At 41.0% G+C, this 24,351-nt stretch overlaps 1 protein-coding gene across 1 annotated transcript in view; it reads left to right on the forward strand.

Annotated features, from left to right (window-relative positions):
* The window catches only part of glra4a (glycine receptor, alpha 4a), a gene marked incomplete at its 3' end in the record, with an annotated part of 48,534 nt that extends 25,387 nt beyond the window's left edge, over window positions 1-23,147 (forward strand). Inside the window, exons 2-9 of the mRNA XM_080035074.1 lie at window positions 2,960-3,090; window positions 4,102-4,169; window positions 5,472-5,695; window positions 8,254-8,336; window positions 16,117-16,254; window positions 16,522-16,736; window positions 18,716-18,865; window positions 22,857-23,147. Coding sequence (XP_079891200.1) covers window positions 2,960-3,090; window positions 4,102-4,169; window positions 5,472-5,695; window positions 8,254-8,336; window positions 16,117-16,254; window positions 16,522-16,736; window positions 18,716-18,865; window positions 22,857-23,147 — 1,300 coding nt within the window. The remainder of the gene's footprint in view (window positions 1-2,959; window positions 3,091-4,101; window positions 4,170-5,471; window positions 5,696-8,253; window positions 8,337-16,116; window positions 16,255-16,521; window positions 16,737-18,715; window positions 18,866-22,856) is intronic.
* Window positions 23,148-24,351: the final 1,204 nt, after the last annotated feature.

The following is a 24,351-nucleotide window of genomic DNA, read 5'->3' on the forward strand; positions in this document are numbered from 1 at the left end:
AAATGACGGCCGAAACCTGCTCTATAATAGAAGTAGCTGTTGTGTATTCTTGACAGCAGTTGGTCATGGAATCTCAGATGAAAGGGGCGTTGGGGGAGGAAAAAGGTCAGGCTCATTAAATGTCAGCAAAGAGCATCTTCATAATTGAATCATTTTGACAAAGAACCACAGATTTGCCACTCCAGTTAGATTAACACTTGTCATTTTACATGTCATGAAGAACAAATCATTTTTAGACCTCAAAATACTTAACGTATTGTGTGTCTTATGCAATTGAATAGTTTGTTTTAGGCTTCTAGTTAGGTTTATCTTTTTAACTGCTCCAAACCGGTCATGCTGGATGATGTTGCAGGCAGCAGAACGTTCTCCACAGTGTCTCCAGACTCTGTCACGATGGCACATGTGAACCTGCTTTCATCTGTGAAGAGCACAGGGCGCCAATGGCGAATCTGCCAATCCTGGTGTTCTCTGGCAAATGCTACTCGGGTTGCATGGTGTTGGGCTGTGAGCACAGGCCCCACTTGTGGACATCGTCCCCTCATACCACCCTCATGGAGTCTGTTTGAGCAGAAACATGCACATTAGTGGCCTGCTGGAGGTCATTCTGTAGGGCTCTGGCAGTGCTCCTCCTGTTCCTCCTTGCACAAAGGAGCATATAGCGGTCCTACTGCTGGGTTGTTGTCCTCCGACGGCCCCATCCATGTCTCCTGGTGTACTGCCATGTCTCCTGGTATTTCCTCCATGCTCTTTACACTGTGCTGGGAGACGCAGCAAACCTTCTTGACACAGCACATTGATGTGCCATCCTTGATGAGCTGCATTACCTGAGCAACTTCTATGGGTTGCAGACACCGCCTCATGCTACCTCTAGTGGTTAGGGCACTGGCAAAATGCACCAAAGTGACCAAAAATCAGCCAGAAAAGATGAGGTCAGGGATATGGTCTGTGGCCACCACCTGCAGAACCATTCCTTTATAGGAGTGGTCTTGCTTATTGCCTCTCATTTCCACCTGTTGTCTGTTCCATTCGCACATCAGCAGGTTAAATTGTTTAAGAATCAGTGTTGCTTTCTAACTGGACAGGTTGATATCCCAGAAGTGTGATTGACTTGGAGTTGCATTCTTATGATTATGTGTTCCTTTTATTTTTTTGGAGCAGTGTACTGTGAATTGTATGCAGACCATTGTGTTTGATCAGTGTCAAGAAGCGTCATAGAAATAATAGGACTTTTTCCGGCTGAGGACCCTCATACTCTAGTTTCATCACTGTTTGTTATTATCAACACACAGTATTTTCTCACACAAAGCTCCCAAGATCCAGGATGCAGTTGTTCTGGAAGTTCAGTACTTTTGACTTCGAGTAGTGACTCATGAAGCTACAGTGTAGAGATAGACCTTGTCTCATGTGCTTGGCCAGGTCTTAGTAACTGTGTTCTTTGACTGTACTGAACCCTTTTATGTTTTTCATGCCAGAACATGCAATTGAGACCCACTCTTCTTCTATCAGTCAATCTCTCTGAGTTTGTAACTGGGTATGTGTTTGTGAGAAAGAAGGATGAAGGTGTTACAATAAACTGCAAGATCAGCAACGCTACAGAACGGACTTTAGCCAGAAGCAGTGGAGTGGAGTGAGGGGGGCCAGGGAGAGTTGAGCGTCATACTGCAAGAAAGAGATATATGGACAGCTCCACTGAGGGAAAATGGAGAATTATTTTTGTTTTGCTATTTGCTTGTATTATTTTAGCTGTACAGTACAGAAGTAGTGGTGTGGCTCCAGAGCTTGAAACTATCTGGCACATGGATAGCATGAAGATTTTTTCTAGTCTATCCATGCAGGACTATTGAACAGGCTAAGCATGTTACCACAAGCAACTTAACTTAAAGGACATTGCAAGGTGTAGAATGCTTGGTTCTGGTGGAGTTTTGCAACCTTTGGAGTGTCTCAATATATAAATATTGCAAAGGCAACACTATACAGTTATTCCTCGATTGATTTATACAGATGGCAACATTCATTGAAATTCACCAAAGGACAGAAACGTTCAATTCAGCGTTTTGAGGAATTGACAGCATGCTGCTTTCCAAGACTGGAAAGTATTGACAAATCCTGAGCGAGGACACCTCAAATGTATACGTGTCAGTGAGAAATCGGTGCAAGAGCAAACAGAGAATGACCATAACTTTCTTTGATCGGAAAGCCTTCTTTTATAAGGGTGTGAAAATGTGTGATATTGGGCTGAATGGACTTGACCACTCTGTAGAGAAACACTCTGTAGTAGAGTATCTAAGCATAACAGCATAGCAAAGTGAAGGTCCTGCCTCAGAAGGCTGATTGTATTGCCTCGGGCAACATATAAGATGGTTGATCCTTAAACTCATTGATAGCCATCGCTATTGCTTCATTTCAAAACAATTCGGAATTCTACCCTACACACACGTCTTTCTTTGTTTTTATCCTTTCCCTTCCATGCTTTACTTTCACGTATTCCTGTCAGTGGCTGCCTGAGCCTCACTGGAGCGTGTATCAACTCCTTCCTCTCTGCGGTGTAACATTCATAGCATTACAATAGAGCCATCAATCTGACAAGCTTTACCCCCTGCTACACTAAGCAGTGGCAAGAATAGAGGTAAAGGTTTGCTTTGCTGTCTGTTTTGCTTCTCTGTAGTTGGGGCCTCACGACCACAGTAAGTCTCATACAGGATGTGAAATACATAAGCTTTTAGTTGCAACCAGAGGATAGCAGCTCAGCCGTTTTTGACCTTACCCTCGTTTCCCCATCGACCGGGTATTTTTTTGGGTATAGCTTTGTGATAGATGTTGGCCTCGCATTATGTTGGATTCTCATTCTTTTTTCTCCCTTCTAACCCAACTGCTACGTCCCTGTAATCCAAACATTCTCTCTTTTCTTCCCCTTTGTATTTGTTCCCCCGCTGTCTGCGTCCTCCCTGGGTAATGTCAGACTGAGCTCCTGTAAGGAGGAGATAAAGCCCCCCGGCAGGGCAGGACCACAGCTGTCGCCTTCTGACTTCCTGGACAAGCTCATGGGAAAAACATCAGGATATGATGCCCGCATCAGACCCAACTTCAAAGGTACTATATATGCCAAGCCGAGACCATCACAGTATCCTTCAAGAAAATCCAATAGAGAACACAAACACTAGAAACAAAAGTAAAAGGCAGAGGTGGATCTGTGCTGTGAAAGCTAAACAAGTTGTTGTTGTTCAAGTTTACGGATGGTGGATATCAAAAGACAAAATTCTTCAAAATTGTATGTCATACTGAATTTGTAATTATGTGTACCTGTGCTTACATTTGAGTTATGACTTATAGTAAGCAATTCAGTTTTTTCTAATCCTTATTGCAGCGATCAGCTTTAGAAGTACCTTAGTTGCGACCATGAGCTGCGTGTCACAGCTGCTGCTCATGATGATAAGTGGGCAAAATCATTGAGCCGAACTACAAAAAAGTTACTTCCTGATGCTCATTGAGAACCAGCATGCACCTGTCCCTTTCACCTCAAGCATAAGAATAAAAAACTAAAGCCATGCTGTAGTTGCAAATGAGCAGGTGCACTATTGCCAGAAATAATTCCAGGATATTGTAGGGGAGACAGATTAAATGTATCGTCTGTGAAATGATGCAAAAACTATTGCAAAACTGCCTCCTCAAACATCATTCAGGCACTCTTTGTCAGACACCAAAATAATTGAAGATATATCTGAGCTTAGATACAGTATACAGTTACAATACTAACATCATCTGTTATTTCTCTAGAAGGGTTTTCTTAACTTTTTTGAAGTCCATCTCAGTCAATGCTATTTTTATACTTCAAGTGACAGACCTGAAAAAAAGATTGCTTAAGGAGAAGGCTTTTCAAAAGCAGAACTGCAGCTAGCAAGACTTGCAGCATTTTCAGTCACAATGCCTGTAAAATTAATGCTGATCTCATGAATCCAAATCTGAGACAAAAGATGTGTCAATTTAGTTTCTTTCTTTCTTTCTTTCTTTCTTTCTTTCTTTCTTTCTTTCTTTCTTTCTTTCTTTCTTTCTTTCTTTCTTTCTTTCTTTCTTTCTTTCTTTCTTTATTTCTTTCCCCCTTAGGCCCTCCTGTGAATGTCACCTGTAATATTTTTATCAACAGCTTTGGGTCCATCACAGAAACTACAATGGTAAGAATACCATGCAGATTTCAAATGTTTCACAAATTTCTAAATTGAAATGTATTTTGACATCATTATCATTAAGGCATGATTGTGCCTTGTATTGTTTTTGTTTAATCGACGCAAAACGCTCGTCTTTTTTTCCTTCCAACTTCTTTGCTAATCCACTCAGACAGTCCCGAAGCCATTCCCTCATTTCTGTGTTTCCTGGAGCATAACGGTGCAACCTTCAGAGACCAATGGGTCACTGACATGCTGATAATGAACTGTCCACTCTGCAATTAAAATGAAAAATTGAGAAAGGGAATGAAAATGGGTACGGGAGAGAGATGACGAGGGAGTTCAGGGGGAAAATGGTTGTCCTCAAGTCTGCATTTACAGTGCCATAGTTGCTGGGTCAGCGCAATACAGGAGTGAACTGTTTAAAAGGTGTCTGAGGAAGACCCAGGGGGTCAGACCTCAAGCCAGTTCAGCTCAGAAAAAGACAATCCTAATGATGTCATTGTATGCACTGGTGAAGCATGCTTTTTATTCTGATAAATTGAAGTGAACAAGCAAGAAAAGGAACGATTTACAATGCCCAAAGATTAATTCTCACTGTATTGCACGGATTAGAATTCAAATGTGATAACTCATGTATGCTGGAGTGATTGTGTTCAGTACTTGTTCCTATGCCTAGCTTGCAATGGAAACTCTCTTCTCTCCAGCACCATGTGGCTGTAACCACTAAACAAACAGTACACCATCTTAATCAATCCGTTACTTAAATTTGATGAATATGTTAAAACAGGGGCATTTCTACATGAGTGGTACCTTAATTACCCTGAGGTTACCATCTGTGATAACTCTAGTGATTGCAGCTATCATTATTACTAGGAAATATGTAAACATTAAATAGTACTTCTATTTACAGAAACATTTCTCAAGTACATTTTTCTACTTACAATCAACCACTTAATATCTTCAAAGACCAAATGTCCTTTGCGAACACAACTCTTCGCAGAATGATGCTGTGCAGTAAAAAATCAAACACACACACACACACACACACAGGTGTGTGTGTTGCTAAGGATATAAAAACACGGTGGCCACATGTGCATTGCAATGATATAATCCACATAACAACGCTTTAAGTAGTAGTAGTGAAAGTAGTCTTTAAACAGATATCCATTCACGAAAGCTGACTATTAAAAGGTCTCTTCATAGTTTAATGTAATTTATCATATAATATCGTAGAATGGACTCCAATGTTGGCCTTTGACTATTAAGACATAATGTATTTTCCATTAAGTACCCTGATTTCTTCCACAGGACTACAGGCTCAATGTTTTTCTACGGCAAAATTGGAATGACCCTCGCCTGGCGTACAGCGAATACCCAGATGACTCGCTTGATCTTGATCCATCCATGTTGGACTCTATCTGGAAACCAGATTTATTCTTTGCAAACGAGAAAGGAGCCAATTTCCACGAGGTCACCACTGATAACAAGCTTTTACGGATTTTCCAAGATGGCAGTGTTCTGTACAGCATCAGGTAACTAAAGATGATATCCCTAAAATTAAAAAGATCTGACCCAATGAATATCGTTACTGCCAGGGGGAGAAAGACATCATGGGCTTATTTGAAATGCAGCTGCAAGTATGCTATCGTTAATTCAACTGCTTTAATATAATCAGTTGCCGTCTGCTGCTAAATGAGGAAGTTTGTCTATGCACAATGAATTGATTTTTATGTTTAAAAGTTGACTTGCAAAATGAGCAGCATTGCTAATTAGATGCTGAAAATTGGCATGCAAATTTTGGTCTGACTGTAAATATATATCTGTTCTATAATTTATATGATCAACATAAAATAAGTAACCATAATACACATAGAAGCTGGTTTATGGGATAGCAGAGGGTTCGTTTGGGTTTATTTCTGTCAAGTAAAGTTGGAAAAGCTAGTGAAACTCAGTCTGGTCCAAACAGACCGAAGGCAAAACAATCCCACTCAAACCTGACCTCTTGACCCATGTTGCAGCAGATTGCAGAATTGTGAACCACTGACTCCCCTGGCAGCTTCTTTCCGCCCTCTGTTACATTAGGCAGGTCATGGGTGCAGGCAAGGAAAAAAGTGAAAGGAGATGTCAAGTGACGAGTGTGTTTATTGACACTATACTGAAATGTGCAGATGGTTCATTAAACTATAGCTTAAGAGGAGACGACATATCTTACGTCCTTGCTTCCAAAAAGTTCCCATTTTACAACTTGAAACTGATTCACATGGAAATGTGAACAACGTCCTTGCACATTTCAGAAATAACAGCTAGGGCAACTTATTGCTTCATTTCTAAAATTGCCATTCTGCCTATGAAAAACAAACTTCACACCTCCCACGGGTGCTTTTCCATAAAATATTATTTTTAGGGCTGTCAAGCGATTAAAAAAATTAATCTAATTAATTACAGGCTCTGTGATTAATTAATCTAAATTAATCGCATACTTTTATGACACTTTTATACCTGTTTATAAACGGCTGTATAGCCTGCTACAGTTTGTTTATCTCTCTCTCTCTCTCTCTTGCGCGCGCGCGCGCTCGCGCTCGCTCGCTCTCCGTCTCTCGTAACTTCTGTCTCCTCCCCTCAGCCAGCTTTATACATGAACTAGCGCCGAATTTTCTCAAAAAACAAGCAGACAAATGACGACTTTCCATCTCCCACAACAGACAGCGCTGCACTGCCACCATTTCGTAGCCTACTTATAGGCAAAAATATTGACACACACACACACACACACACACACTCGTTTAAGTGCGAGACAGCTAGCAAACAAAATTGGAGGAAGATTGAGAGATAGGCCTACTGTTTTGAACCTATAGCCTACATTGTTGCACCCACTAAATCAATAATGCACGGACACTGCGGATAATTAAGTAAGATGTCTTCCTACCTTCATGTTTATTTGCCGAAGCATCCCATAAACCGTCCATAGAGCCCTCGAGTCGGCCCCTTTCCCCTGCTTCACTCTTTACATTTCTCCCTTTTACCCGCGCGCCCGGCCACATGGACATATAAAAGCTACAGGTGCAGCTCCGCACCACTTTTGCACCGTATCAAAGGGCATTATAGAAGTGCGATTAATCTGCGTTAATTTTTTTAATCGCGTTAATTTTTCTGTGATTAATTAATCGAAATTAACGCGTTAATTTGACAGCCCTAATTATTTTCTATATAAAAGTTTGAATTTGGGTCTTTAATTTTAAAGAGTTAAGATTTAGACATTCTGATAGGATTTCATTATTGTTCTGTGTTTGCTTCACTGAATGTGGGGAAACAGCTTTTAGAAGAGGGCAGGCACACTACATAAATCCTCTTTTGTACTTACACCGACAGTATAGCAAATACAGATAATTATGACCTCATTCCTCTGATTTACTTTGTTCTCTGGATTTGCCTATACCAACTCTTGTTTTCCAATTATTGATCAAGCATTTTTTGTGGGTTCTAAATACATGCCACAATTAAGGCAATAGCAGGAGAGTCAATTACTTGGATATTTGTAGTTTGTTCTTTAGCTAGTGAAAAATACATTGTGTCATCATAACACAGCGGCAAATGGGTGCCTGTGTGTATACTGCTGGCGGCTCTTGTTTACCTCTAAGTGATGCATTACAGCAGGTAATTACACTGCTTCCTTCCAGACAGACTCACCAAATAGCTCTCTCTCTCTCTCTGTCTCTTCTTTGAGGTTCTCAAAGGCTTAATGTATCAACACCACTAGCAATAAAAGTAGGGATGCCTGCACCACTTACTCTGCCATTACAGCGGTGCGACAATGGCAGAGTAACTCAATGTGTTATCCAATCTACTGTTTTCAAAAGGAATATCCGTTAACATTTTTTCATTCGATCAAATTGTATTGCACTGAACACATACATTCTCCCGTTTAACATAAAGTAGCTTGGCCCCCAAATTATTTCACAGTTCTTTTAATCTGATATTCATCAACCATAATTTCTCCTTGTGTTTTGATGTCTTTTCCTTGACCCCCTGTGTGCCTTTTGACTTTCCCTATTGCTCCTCTTCTCTCTTCCAATCTGTTTTTCTATCTCAGGCTGACTCTTGTCCTGTCTTGCCCCATGGACTTGAAGAATTTCCCAATGGACATTCAGACCTGTACCATGCAGCTTGAAAGCTGTGAGTCTTCTTTTCTTCTTCCTCTTCCTCTGGTCTTTCCGTTTATTCTCTCCCCCCTCTTTTTGATTTTCTACCCACTGCTTGGCTTGTAAAGTATCTAAACCTTGGTATCTTCCAAGATATTGGAGACAGGAACTGTACCATAACTCTAAATATTTGTCATTATTAAAAGGGATATGTCGGTATTTTTGAAGTGGGGTTTAATGGGGTTATTGGGCAGTGTGCAGATACACAAACATTAGTATATCAGGTTAACTAATAGCTTACTCCCTGCAGTAACCCAGCATGATACCAAATGATGGGCATTTCACTCCACATTATTTTGTGGGGTTACATTTTTAATTTTTTAACAAACCTTTCACATCCACTTTGTGGTGTTTTCTCGATGTGAAGAAGCCAGTAATAGATGCCATTATTATTGTGAACAGACATCCTGTTTTTTTCAGGATTTTCCAGGTTTCAAGCTTGGTGTCCCAACAAATATCTGTAAAAAACTGAAAGGACCAGGTTTTCACCATTCAATAACAAAGTGACATTTCTCATGTTCCGTCCTAACTTAATATAAAACAAACAGTGCACTACGCGGTCTTAAACACTGATTTTTATGCATGTGTCTTAATCATTATGTATCATTGTGCTGTTGTTGGCGTTTGAATCATAATAAGGGCAGGTGCATATACTGATGGTTAGCTTTTATGCCAACAAGAGAAGTGGTCTGTTTTCTTCCTAAAGTACCCAGCAACGTAAAAGGTTTGTTTGTGGCGTCCATTGTGTTGAAAGGTGAGCTCAGAAGGTGTGACAAGCTAAGCGCTGAAATAATAATGATGAAAAGGCCTATGGCAGGGGTGTCCAAACTACGGCCCGCGGGCCAACTGCGGCCCGCGGCCCACTTTTTATTGGCCCGCGGCCGATTTTAAAAATACAATGTAATATGGCCCTTTGAAAAAAAAAAAAAAAAATTTTTTTTTTTTTTTTTTTTTTTTGGCATTTCTCAGTTAACCCACTAGTGCAGGGGTGTCAAACACTGATTGATTGGCCCGTGGCACATTTTAAAAATATAATGTAATATGGCGCTTTTAATTTTTAAATAATTTAAATGCACTCATTATATTACAGAGGAATATGTCCCATAAAAGAAAAAGAGCCCATCCCAGAGGACCCTGCATAATATTTTATTTTAAATGAATATTATTATGGAAAATCTATGTGTCCTTCTCCAATAGCTTCTAATTCATCTGACACAGTGTCTCCATTTTTTTCATACAAAATTCTTCAAATTTAGCCTCTTAATTTCCCTCTCAAAGTGCACCAGATTCATGCATTTCACTTTAAAAACTTTAAAAAATCTCCCGGGGGGGCATACCCCCGGACCTCCCTAGGAGGGTCGGGACCTCGGCTGGATACTATTTTCACCCTGCTGGACATTGGACGCAAAGGCAGAAAACACTGGGTGTATCATTGGCATATAAACAAGAGTGGGAATGTGTCTGTTTAATGTACAAGGAAAGTGTTGCCGTGAAGAAGGATTACAATTTACGAAGACACTATGAAACTAAACATCAGAGCAGCTACATGTCCTGATAAATGTGTTATTTTTGCAAAGTGGCCCGGCCCTTCGTAGATTTTTCTGTATGTGGCCCTCAGTGAAAAAAGTTTGGACACCCCTGGCCTATGGTGTATGCATAATTAAGCACATACATGTGTGCGTGCATGAAAGTAGCCGAGTGAGACCAGCCTGATCAGTCTGGACTTTTTCCAATCGATTTGGGGGAGGAGCCCAGTAAAAAAATTTGGACCAGCCATATCTCAAAATCCATTAATCCATGTTTACATCAACGCCAACAAGAACAAATCAGGGGCTGTCTTCCACTAACGAATGGAAAGTGGGTAGGCCCGGTCTGACTGGAGGCTATATTGACAAATTCATGAACCAATCAGGGCTGCCTTCCATTAACAGACGGTATATTGGAGAAAGTCCAGGGCCCGGTTTCCCGAAGCCTTCTTAAAGTCATTGGTAACCCCTGCTTAGAGTTCCTACTTAACATTTCGCGTGTTTCCGGAAAAGTTCTTTGCTACGAATCTCTTTCGTACGTCGTACGTTGGTAAGGTTGGTCTGGAGCGCCCTTAGAGCCTTCTTAGCTCTACTGTAGTGATGATTCAGCTCCTGACACTAGTCGCCGCCACTTTAGAGTGACCTATGGCGCTTTTCCACCGCAAATGTAGCTCGACTCGACTCAACTCGACTCAGTTTAACTTGGTTTGGTAGCAGCACGGGTCGTTTTCCACCGAAAATAGTACCTCCTGAACGTGGGCGGGGTTGTCGTAAGGGGCTGAAAGCCAACTCCGGAGTCAAGTAGCAAAGCAGAAATTACGAGCAGTTGTTGCACTATTAACTGAACCAACCGCCAAAAACACGGATGAGAAATGTTTAAGAAAATACTCCCCTTGTATCTGTTTGCTAAAAGAAGTAGAAGAATATTGCTACGGGCCGTTAAAAGGGAGGGTTTGTGTCCTGATGTGTGACTGCCACACAGCTGTAGGGATGCGTCACGTACATCCCTATGCACGTAAACACGGGCATGATAAAGTTCACTGTTAAGTGCTTGTTTCAGGATACGTGTTTTCAAATGCAAGCCGTGTCTCAGCCTGAATATTTTATTGAGGTAATCAGTGCAGTCCGAGGCTTGTAATGTAATCGCTCGCTATCATGTCTGTCCCAGCTTGCTGCTATAGGCTATTTAGCCTAGCTGCTATGTCTCCTCTCGTATGTTCAAAGTAACTTCCCCAACAGCCAACACAACTGGGTGAGCTTAGCGAATATATGGAGAGAGAAAAATCGGGTCTGTGATGCTAATCAAATGAAAGCGAGCCAAAGAAGGCTGCACGCGGCGAGACAAAATACACATAAAAGTCCCGGAGAATTGTTGAGAATCAAGGGGAGAATAATCAACAGAATGAAGCCGGCAGACGGTAGTCTCTGGCCAATCAGCGGCCGGCCGTCTGCCGACGTCACCTTTTAGCTCGACTCAGCTCGCTTGGACCCTAGAGCAAGGCGATACTAAAAAAGCAGCCGCTAGCAGGTACCAGGTACCATGAAATTGCGGTGGAAACGCCAAAAATGCGAGTTGAGTCGAGTCGAGCTGATACCATGCGGTGGAAAAGCGCCACTAGAAACCTCCGTTGCGCATGAAACTGCCACATTGCCAGTGTTGTGTTTCACCAATGGTTTAAAGTCTTTAATGAAGAAAATAATTGCTGGAAACAATCCTCATCTTAATCTCCTCAGCTGTTTCTATATTTTCTATATCTTTTTTAAAATCAGTATAGGCTTTGGTAGTAACCTATGTTCGACCATGGTTAACACTAGAACCTCCGCACTGTGTAACACACCGCGGCTCGTCCGGATCAACTGACAGCTGAGTGCTGTCAGATGAGTCGGACAGAGCGTCGGAGGGATCCACCGCCTCAAAACATGTCAATGTGTGAAAAAATGAATGAATAATCAATTAGAGCTTACCTTAAAATAAGTGTGCCATGTTACTGTTTATTGTAGCCCAGGGCTATTTAATAGGCGAAGGAATATTTACTGGCCCCCGCCTTGACTACCGACGGACCCCCCAAAAAAAACCAGGGCTATTCAATTAGTTTTGAATGGGGGCCGGTTGGTGGGAATGATCCAAAATGAGGGGCCAGAAAAGAATGCCTAAAATTGATGAGCATCACATCAATAGCTACATATACTGTAAAACACTACAACGACATAGGAGTGCATATATTGTCTTTATTTTATCAAATAGAGTTCACCAGTTTATCAAAAAAATCCCTATTTGATTAACATAGGCTGCCTGTTGTTTAAGTGTTTAACAATCTTATCAGTTCAGGAAAACACAATAGGTTAACTCTTCAACAGCTTATCAAAATACATAGAAATAAATGTACTCTAAGTGCAACAGCTTGTGCAAACATGCAAAGTTCTACTGGTGCAATATTATGCAGACACACTAAATACAAATAATGGACCATACACTTACACTGCGGTACAATCGCGCCCGCAATGTGCACATTTATTTACTGCAGATCGCGGCCTTTCGCGCAGTTATGACCATGCAAAAGCACACATCGCACGTGCTAGTACATTAATTGTGCACCACTAAAAAAATAAAAATAAAATAAAAAATGTAATAGTCCTGGCCTAGAAGGACTTCTAGCAATCTTTTATTGGCAAAGACTGCAATACGTTTTATAATATAGTGCTGTCATGCACCTGCGCATGAAATGCAAAATCGAACTCTGAGCAATCGTTTTCAGCACTATCTTTCTGGACAGCGCCGTGTACGAACGACGTAATGGGTGTTTCTCCTAAGAGACCGTTCGGGAACCACGACTAAAGAGGTAAACAACTTTGGTAAGTCATAACGTAGGAGTCTTCGTAGTGCGCCAAGAGTGGACATTATCGGGAAACCGGGCCCAGAACGATCTGCGGGAGAGACACAAATCTGAAGCTCTCTGCATCAAGCGGGTCTCCTCAGTCTCGCATGAAATATGGTCACAATATTGTTAGTGGCTTTAATTTAGACAACAACACCGTTGAGTCCTCACCATGGAAAAGTTAACATGTTGAAACATATTTGAAATAAGTGGGGGAAGAATAAACTGCTTTCTTTTCAGTCTCTCTTTGCCTTTAGCAGAGATAGTATCTGCCCTTCATGAAACCAATTTCCAGGATATAAATAATAAAACTTTAATTTTGTGTCCCGTTTATTATATGTGACCCTGTGCCTGAAGGTGACCTTATTCCACCGTCATATGAACAAAAGAGTTCAATTGTTGCAAAAAGGAGAGGAAACCGAAAGATTGTTCGTACCATGAGCGTCACTGCACCTGTTTAGAAGTGTTTTCTCACAAATAAACGAGTCAAGCCGAACCCTGCTATCTCTACCAACATCTTTATCTGATTCAACATGAACAAAAAGCGATTGTTTTGTATAGAACAGGTTACTCCCTCTCTGTATGGGAGGCGGCATGATTTATTTCTGCAAATTAACACGGAGGCAAAAAGGATATTAAAAAAACGCAATAGATTAAGGTTGTCGGGCAGCATAAAAAATAAAGAGATATTTTATCTGTTGTCGAGAGGAGAATCAGATGTGTGCTGCTTGCTTGGAGCAGCGGCATGTGTGTGTGTGTTAATGTGTTTGCGTATCACATTGCACTGCCATTAGAGGAGACATAATCCTTTCTGATTAAAGGCCTGCTGAGGATACTTGGCCTTGTGTTGACAAGTGCTGGTACACCACCCAAGGGTGTGATCACCTTGCGTATAGAGCTCAATGTTGAGAGGACATCATAGGTTTTACTGCTACCACTGGAGCTGTGGAAACGCTGTCTGTTCAGCAGCATGAGAAAGCGACAGAGAGGTGGGTGATGATGGGGGGGAAAAATAAGAGAGTAATCTTTGGGATGTGAAAGCACCAAGGCCAATCTTCTTTTCTGGCCTTTCATGCCATGGGCTTAAAGAGATATATATATAAAAATAGAAGCAACCATAAGATTCTGCCTCATTCTGACACATCAAAGCACCATATATGCAGCGTATATACCACTATGCATTGCCTTGAGCCATTAGTGTCCAGTATAACCCTGAATCAACGTTGTAACTTAAACTGTAAGTAAAAGACAAGGCTAAGATAGCAAATCGTAGGCATAACCTCAGCTGTATTAAGATAAGTGACTTTCATTAAGTCAACTACTTTAACACGAAAAAGAAAATGGGTTACTCTACCTTGCTAACATATTCCAGACATCCTGCCCATAGACTGTATATAAAGATCCTGCCTCATGAATTTCATTTATTTTATTGCACCATGAACACCATGTGAATTGGCTTTTGATGCCTCTTAGCTGCCTTATACTAGACATTATCTAAGGAAAGCATTAGTATTCTCCTTGCTTGTTAGAACAGGATGTGTGAATGACGGAAAATACTCCTCATGAACAAGAAGTGTGTTTTAGTGGCGCTGTTTTTCCAAGGCACGTGGTATGAGGTGGGGTCTAACATTCTTGAATAATTTATGTTGTTGTAACTAAAGCCCTTGAGGGTCCCAGTAGACTTTCAGTGTGTTATTCCGATGTGCAAGGAACACTGCTTTGATGTTGTATGTGGCATGCATTTTTAATATACTTATAATCAGGTAGCTGCGAGAAGGAGGGAAACCCTCAAAAGGAGCATGCAACTCAAACCTGTGTGTGAAGGCAAAATAATTATTAACTTATCCTGGAGTAGTCAGGTCTCAGTGCTTTAGAGTCTAGACCATATATTTTCTTGCAAAATGAAATACAACTTTCATTATATTACGGTTCATTATTGGTGCACATTCAGTGTGTGAGCGCATGCAGTATCTCCCGTTGTCACAAGCACACAAGCTGATGTGCTCCTCAAGCCCCCCCCCTCCCCCTCTTATTCTGTAACCTTCAAGAAACTGCAAACAGGACTATAGCAGCAGTGGGTGACCTTTACTGTGACAAACATGATGTCAGAGGGTAGCTGGTAGCTGCACAGATGGGCAAAAGTGTCATTACCACAATCTTCAAACTCAGTCTTATTAGCCAACATTTCTGATGTTTCCTATGCACATATTTTATACTATGGCAAAAACATCCCAGATAGAGATTGAGTTGGAATGAAGGAAAGACATTAGGTAAAGAAGAAGGATCACAGCCATAGTAACAACAAATGTAAGAGTATCTAACAGCTAGCACAGTGGTGCACCTGTTTTTAAGCTGTATTTTGAAATACAACAAGAAATGTTAATGTCAATGTCATATTCTGTGACTGATGCATTCCCAACTCATACTCAGTAACCAACATAGAGATTTGTTTCAGTATCTTCTTTTATGCTGTGCAGTTACAGGTAAAATGCATCTCTCAAAAATGTATGTTTAATTTATCGTCAAATGTAATAAGCTGGTTTGACTAATTGTTATGTAGGGTTGACATGGCTGACAAAATGCAAATTAATGAGCAACAGAGCATCTTATCCAAGCCAATACAATTCTGAATACGCAAACTTGTCAAATGAAGGCCACGAGGAAATAATGAGTTATCATCTTTGCCTGTGTCGGAAAGATGCGTGGAAAGAGCAAAAATAACTCGTAGTCTATTCTAATTAAAAGGTGAAGTGAGCGGTTTATTTATATTAATATAAGTGTTAAATCGCTATTTATTCATACAGTAATCACTTACACGATGAGTGCGATTCATAAAGCCAATCTCTTAGTCAGCTGCTCTGCATGTAATAAGCAATTAAACTTCATGTAGTATCCCGAAATTTTATCCAATCACAAGAGAGAACGCTACAAACCGACATCCGTCCGCACCCGTCTCACTCATGGTCTCACTGCCGGTGCACGCCAGAGCGACACATGGGTGAATGTTTATGCGCCAACAATGGCGGAGCAGGTAAAAATCCTTCCCAATGTCTGTTTTGATGGTTTTTATCATGTTTTATAATTATCACACTTATGGATCTGAGATGATGCTAGATAACTTGCTGCTCGAAGACCGCAGTGCATTAATGTGGTGACGTAGGGACGAGCGAGGGGACTGCTAACTGCAGTAGCCTAACTGACAGGAAGTTAGCTAAAAGAACAATTCCGCTTACAGCTCCTTTAATATAATAGAAGTCTCTGTGAAAAAGAGACAGCATCACATTTCCAGCCATTTCCGCCGGATTTAAATATCCCCTCTCTCCTCTTTGTCTCCTCTGTTCCCTTTTCACAGTTGGTTACACCATGAATGATTTGATCTTTGAGTGGCTGTCTGAGAACCCTGTTCAGGTGGCCGATGATCTTACCCTCCCCCAGTTTGTGCTGAAAGACGAGATGGATTTGGGCTACTGCACTAAGCATTACAACACAGGTACATAATGAACTCCAATGAGATGTTGGGAGAAGGAAAAAAAGGAAGACAAATCTAAATCTAAATTTCAATTGAGCGCTGAAGTTGATTTTCTTCTCCAGGAGGCAAGTAAAATACCTTTGGTCTATGGCTGATATTCAACAAGTACAGCAAGTTGAAGAACACGTTTGGTTGTTGGTGCATGGTGTTTAACCTACGGTTTGCTATAAGGTTAATGGAACAGCTGTTTTAAACCATTGTCGATTACTGTGTGTCGTGCGTCTTCAGGCTTTTTCACCTGCATCGAGGTGAAGTTCCACCTGGAACGACAAATGGGCTACTACTTGATCCAGATGTACATCCCCTCCCTGCTCATCGTCATCCTCTCCTGGGTTTCCTTCTGGATAAACATGGACGCCGCACCAGCCAGAGTGGGTCTGGGCATCACCACTGTGCTCACCATGACCACACAGAGCTCCGGTTCAAGAGCCTCACTGCCAAAGGTGGGTCCGGAGACTAGTGAAGTATGATGGTTTGTGCGTAGTGGAGGGTGGAGGGTGGACGCTTTTCTGCATATAGGGACTATGAGCAAACTGATCAGTAAGAATAGACAGATAAAAAGGCAATATATCGCTCAATTTGGCATTTCTGCTTTTTCTGCCCCTGATCCAGAATGGTGTGGAGCATTTAGACAGTATATATACTGTATCAGTTTTTCTTCTCTAAATGCGCTATCTACCTATAGACCCTGAAATATTGCTCAGAGAAACAAATAAACAAATGTTATAACCAATCATTTGCTTCTTCTCCAAAAAGCAAGTATGTATGAGAGTAAATAACATTACATTATGCAATCAGCTCAACAAAAAGGTCAGTATTCTGACGTATTGCTATGACATTATACCCCCTAAAAAGTAGAAGATTTACAATTACTATTACCTTTCATCGCTATTATTTCCCCGATTCAAATTCTTTGTGAAAACAAGGGATGGATGCCAATACATTTTTGGGTTAGAGGTATTTTTTAAGTTGGGGTTTTGAAATTGGACAATGTATTTCAGCATATTCATTCATGAAATGCTGACTTTGCATGAGGCAGCCTGCCGCAGGTGCCAATTTAGGACAGGGGAAGCACACACACACACACACATGCACGCACACACACACACACACACACACACACACACACACACACACACACACACACACACACAAGGGCAGGGTGGAGTGAGGGCACAACACTGGCATCTGAAAGACACGCAGCGGCGAACACAGCAAGCTTAGGGGGAAGGTTAGGCAGCAGAGGAGGGGACAGTATGATTTACATCCGTGACAATAAATGCATTTAGAATGGACAGCTGCCAGCCAACTTGTTCCAGCCAACAGTTTAACCGACATTTCTAAATCAGTGCACACACAGGGTATATTAAATCACAGGTAACCATAGCAATAACCCTTTTGCTACATTACCAGTTAAAAAAACACTGGTGGATGTAGAGTTTGATAGAGTTTTGTTAGAGATTTTAATGCTATGGAAATTATTTTTCAAAATGTATTTAGTCATAGAATTATCACCGATAGCCAGGACGTCTTTTATATGAACACCCTGTTGACATTCGCACAGCTTCACACATTCACACCTGGAAGTTCAAAGTACGAGTGAGTGAATCATTTCTAAGATAGTTTCATTCAACAGACTTTTAGGATTACAAGTGATGACTGTACCTTTGAAACAAAACTAAAGAAAATTGCACTGGCATTTAAAATAAATAAAAAATTAAGGATAGAGGAAATATATTAGATTACATGTAGTTTTCCTGTGGCTATTTCAATGAAGTAACTGCCTGAAATATGTACAAGAGAGTTTTTTTTAAACGTAGAAGGAAGAGGTAAATAAGCAGGTGGCATTTGATTGAAGCACTTTCATAGACATTAATTGAAAACCTAGCCGGCAGGTGTTACATGGCATGTCAACAGTGAAAAAAAGATGGATGTTTGACAGCTGTGGTGCCTTGAGACTAATGTAGTGGGAATTTTTATTAAAAAAAGTGGCCGGTGGTGTTTCTAATGTTCACAAGACATTTGTTATTTCATGATACCACCCCCCCACCCCACACACACACACACACACACACACACACACACACTTCTACTATGTGTAACAGTCAGCAAACTGCTGCTCAATTGAGTGAACTTTCCACACAATGCTTGCTCCGTGGGCGCTGCTGATTTGCTGTGACATATCTCTCATGAACAACCGGGCCAGGGCTCTCCCTCTAGTCTCCTTAGTCGTGACCTGTCTCGCGGCTATGTGTCAGCTGCCCACATCCTACTGACTCATTAAGATTCTAAGCCATCCCAATGATTTTTTTTTTTTACGTGCCAGTGCTGTGGAACCGGTAGATTTGTAAATATATCCCACGGATTATCCATTAGCCTTATTGATTGGCTGTAGGTGACTGTGACATTGTCCCTTTTCCAGGTGTCCTATGTGAAGGCCATTGACATTTGGATGGCGGTGTGCCTACTGTTTGTGTTTGCTGCCCTGCTGGAGTACGCGGCAGTTAACTTTGTCTCAAGGCAACACAAGGAGTTCATCAGGCTGAGGAAAAAGCAGCGGCAGCATAGAATAGTAAGTGTAAATCTCTCTCACACACACACACACACACACACACACACACTAAAGCATGCTTTTACATACTGTACGCTTGAGCGTACAAATACACACCGAGTCACACATTGTGGCAGATTCTCAAAAAGGTAAGCACAAGGGGCACACACACACACACACAATCAAGTCCCTGTCAGCCTCCATAACGTTGACTTATGCCTCTTGTTATTGTGGGACGCTGTATATTCTGGAACTGACACCATCAACACGCTACAGCTGGCTGTCATATTACATGAGGCAGATCGGCTCATTTCAGTTCAGTACGTTTCCATGGTGAGCACTGACCTGTGAAAAATCTTTGTGATCCTTTTCCTCTGTCACTGATACAGAGCAACAGCCAACCCTGTGGCACTGGGGCAGCCCTGTGTCACCCTGTGTGTATTCACACATTGAGCTGTAATTCTCACCTGTTTGTCTATGACAAATCCATGGGGATAAATTTAACCACCCACAATTCTTATTAGAAAGTGATTCCTACATTGCAAAATATTTGTTGGTTAACAGAAGTACATGAAATCCCCTTGTTTTAGAGAGCCATTCCCTTCACACCAGTGACAAAACAGCACAGAAAGATGTTTCCCTTGTCAGGTCAGGAAGTGATCCCATCACACGGCTGAGATGTCGGGCATATTCTCAGACTGGTGGCAAACCTCCCTGTAAAGGCAGAAGAGTCCAACAGATTAACTGGGCTGGCTTCCCTCCTGCATTGAAACAGGAGAGAGAAAATGATGCTCTCCACAGGAGAGGATTTTCCCTGTCCACATCAGTTGTACAATTACTCCCGCTGAGGAGTCCGAGGCCACAAACAATCCATCTGAAAAGGTGTTGATCCATGACCCAGTGAGAGGCTGGGAATCTGATGGAGTGCACAAATCCTCAGACTCACCTGGTTTCAAATCAATGCACTTTGTGTTCAACAACTCTGGTGTTTTCAAACAGCTATAGCAAGCATATCCACACGCGTTCAAAAGAAAAATAGCGCTTCCATTTATAGACTTCCAAAAACCAACTTGAAGTGGATCCTTGAGGATTCTTTATTCTTCTTCAAAGCCAGCTCTCTACTAACAGCTGCTAATAATGTCCTGTTATCTCACGAGCAGTTCCTCTTTCATTAAACGTTGAAAATGCCTGTGCTTGGGTTTGTTTCTTTCATTTTAAGTTTTCATCTTTAAACCATTGTTTTTGGCATGGCAAAGGAAAGCAGTGACTTTATTCCAAGCGTGAAGGCTCATGTCCAAAACTACTTTTAAATTCTACAATTTATGATTAAATTTAAGAGTATATTGAATTTATCTTACAACCAAACTCCTATTTTTACCAAATAGGATGACATAAAGAAGCATTAAGTCTAATTTCAATTGGTTTATTTTCCTTTCCAATGGAGGCTTTGGCCAGTCAGCTTGGGAGTGTGGAGTCGTTGCGGAAAGTGAATGACATCCCTGGGAACAACTCAACCTACAGGAATTTGAATCAGCACTGCAGCGCCTGTGCCCGGGTAAACAAAAAAAAAGAGAGAGAGAAAAGTGGACCCTGTGTCAACCCTGACCTTCAAAACCCAATTTTTGTCCATGCCCCTTGCTCTTCTAAATTGAATGTGCCTGCAGCTTTTGCTTCAAACCTGAATATATCCTGGCATCACTCCAGCAACCCTGCTTTGTGCTGATCTCTCTCCCCGTCACTATAGCACTCTCTTTGTGACCTTCTGCACCAACATTACCTATAATGTCTTGTCCATTATTCCTTCCCTATGTGTAACCCGTTTTTTAAATTTGATTTATTTCAAATTAAATTAATTCACTTGAACATGCATTTCCTCCTCTTGTTCTAACCTTGTCATCAAACTAATCTCCTTTTTCCCAGGACACTCCCAACACTTTTGGCACAAATTAAAAAGATAGAACAATAGTTGTTTGTTTTGTTGTTCATTTAAAGAAATAGTTCAGCATTTTGGGACATGGACTTGTGTTAGCTAAGATTAGAAGACTGATACTACTCGGAAGTATTTTTGGTAAAAAATATGCAGGGGGAAATAATAGCTGCCTAATCTCCCAGATCATCTGGGGAGACCCAGGCTATGGGTGTCTACAAGCTAAATTAAGATAATTGTGACCGCCCGAAGCTTCATATTTACCCAACAAGTATGAAATCGTATCAATCGTCTGTCCTAACTCAGTTAGAAAAAGGATGAGTGCATTTCCCAAAATGTCAAATATTCCTTTAATTTTTTATTTCTACCTACAAAAAGGATTTTCACAGAGGACTCCCTGAACACAACCACCTTCACCGTATATTTCTATTCTCCACAGAGACCAATGTGATGGTCACAGCGGCCAACAAATCACAAAGTGTGTAGCTGCTGCTGAAAAGCACAGAGCACAGACGATGAGCACCTATTATCTTTAGAGAAACGCACCATTAGACTTTAGCACATGATGTACTGTATCGTTTAGGAAAGAGTAGGAGGGATAATGAAGCTGTGCTAGAAGAGCTACCACTCCCTATCCCCAGGTTGTACAGTGCAATTTTTCATCGGGGCACCATATAGTTACAAACCATAAAGTGATACTCACACAACCACGACATTGTAAAAAGGGAGGAAAGTTTACAGTAAATGGAAGTTAGTGGCGTTGCCTTTGGCGAAAAACAGTGAAGGTGCAAGTAGAGGGCAGTTGGCAGAGAGCAGCGGCAGAGGAAGGTTTTCAAAGGACTAAATGAATATAGCGTGCAATAGAAATTTAACAGGAAGAGACAGGTAGAGACAGGTGTGAAATACATTAGCAGTATTGGAACCTTTGACAGGAGCTGGTAACGTCTCAATGCCAACGTTTGTCCAGCAAGCGATTTTGCAAAGTTTGTCGAAGTAGCAGAGAGCTGCCAGGGTCAGTGAGAGAGAGAAACAAAAGAGAGTGCAGGGCGCAGGGATCAGAGCGTTCAGGGCATTTCACACAGACTACTAATCATCCAATTTAGATCCCACATCTTTACTTTCCCCTGCTAAAGTGAATCTCTCAAAGTGTCGGAGGGGCTGTCAGAGTTAAGCTGCATGTCTATTAATATTCTCTTCAGAGGGCGGGCCCGGGAACAGTGTCTCATTCACTGTTGGTTGAAAAAAAGTTCCCCGCCATTCATCAAAGCATAATGCCAAGTGCAAATTCTGTTTTTTTTTCGTCGGGTAGAGATCATGACTTTTTATTAATGGCGATTTTGAAAGGTTCATCATTACATCAACGTCAGAAAGAGCCGGAGAGGAGAGATTGAGGTTAAATTTCTGATTAACTTTCAGAGTTAGAATTTTTCCTTTCTTTCTTCTAATGATGATGCCCTCTGATTCCCCTCTTTGTGTCATCCAAACTTCATTAAGCGTAATTAATAAAAAAATAAGTTCCGTTTTATGCATTACCATAACATTCTAGACAAAGGAGGTTCCCCCCACCCTTAAAATGTCTGATGTCTGAAATTCAAGAACACTCCAAATTCTTTACAGAGTAAACACTTGCAACAATTGACCCAAATTGCCTATTTTCCAAATTCAAAACAAAAATATTTGTGTTTTTGTTCAATGTATATAATGTAAAGGAAAATGTACATTTAAAATTTAAAATTTAGTAATTATTCTACTTTACATTTTTTACTTTGTAAATATTTTCTTATGTTGTACCAAAAGAGCGAGGACAGCCACCTGGATTAGAAAATATAGTCGATGGTTAAATGACCGTATGGATAATCGAGGATTAGTTCCAGTTTTATACACAATCAGTAAAAAAAAATTAAAATAAATCATATTCTTCTCTGAATTTATTTTTTCTTTCATATTAACGTTGCACTTGTGCTGATAAAACCAAACCGCATTTGAAAAATCACCCACTTAGAGGAAATCTAAAAAAAAACTGTATGATTATTCTTGTTGCCAGCAAGATGCCAATCTGTTTTCCCTATATGCTTGACTCCACAGGAGGACGAAATGGTGAGGGACAGCCGTGGTTTTTACTTCCGAGGTTATGGAATGGGCCACAGCCTGCAGAAGGATAACACCGCCGTGGAAGGGGCCACTGTGTTCACCACCCCCCCGCCTCCCGTCACCATGTACGACAGAGACATGGTCCACAAGCGATTTGTGGACCGGGCCAAACGCATCGACACCATATCCAGAGCCTTCTTTCCCTTGAGCTTCCTCATATTCAACATCTTCTACTGGATCACCTATAAAGTGCTGCGACACGAGGACATCCATGCAAACTTGTAAAAAATAAACACTTCCTGCCAACCCTGCAGATTTTTTTTCTTTTTCTCAGTACCAAAACTGCCTGTCAGATCTACTTTACAATGGAGGAAATGTGTCCAGAGGCATTTCTGCTTCATACAACCATTGCTAAAATCGTTGTGCTCAGGTGCTTCTTCAGGATCTTCCTAAGAAAGAGAGAGATCAAGAAAGCTGCGGGGTTTCAGGGGGGTGTTGTGACGTGATTTTCCCTATTCATTTCTTTCTTGGTTTTGGTTCATCCGGATTACAAGAGAGACAAACACTGCTGGTACTTGTGGGTTAATGACGTTTGTTTGAGATGAGGACCGTTCAGAAGTTACTGTTGATCATACGGGATGAGACACTGACTTGAATTTTAACACAATACGCATCTTTGAATGAATGTTTTTGAAAATTCAAAAGATAATGTTTTTTTAAAACAACCTCTCGATTATCAGATGGGTACCAATGGGTTCAGGGGGGGGGGGATCTTTGATATATATTAATATTCATTAAGTGGTGATAATTCAATTTAGATTATATATACCAGTGTATAAAATGTATATGAACAAATACTTCATTAAACTGCACAAAAGCACAAATATGTATTTCATTTTGTCTAAATTAAATAAAAATTGTTATTCTGCCAGGAAACCAGAAATTATTTGTTCCTCTTTAAACTGAAGATTTGGTGGATTACTTTGCAAAAAGGATTTTTCATAGTGATTAAGTCACATAATAACTGCATCACAGGTAATTACTTCCCGATTCCAGGCCTTTAATAGACCACATCAGCTCCAAATCCCAAGAGGGGAAGAGGAAAATCTTAAACCGATGGTAGAAATCAAATTCTACAATAAAGTAAAGTGTAGATGCTGCAGATGCAGATTAAGTAATCAGTTCACATCAGTGGTACTGGGGTCTTTCTATTTGATCATGTATTGTTAGCTGTGAAACCATACAATTGCAAAATCAATCTCTGTGGAATCTGTACAAAATTGCACAAGAGCTGCCATTTCTCTCCCAGTCTCTGGAGTGGCTTTGAAGGTGTGGAAATGCACGGTGGTAGAGTGGAGAGAGGAGTGGGGGGGCATCGGCAGCCAGGGAGGACGAATGGCTTTTTTAAAATGGGAAATCAAAGGGTTGTTTTATCAACTAATGAGTTTGAAAAGGGCTTGGTGTTCCACTGCTAATGACAATGAATTCA

Source organism: Ammodytes marinus (genome assembly GCF_949987685.1).
Source record: "Ammodytes marinus genome assembly, chromosome: 10".
Classification (NCBI taxonomy): Eukaryota; Metazoa; Chordata; class Actinopteri; order Uranoscopiformes; family Ammodytidae; genus Ammodytes; species Ammodytes marinus.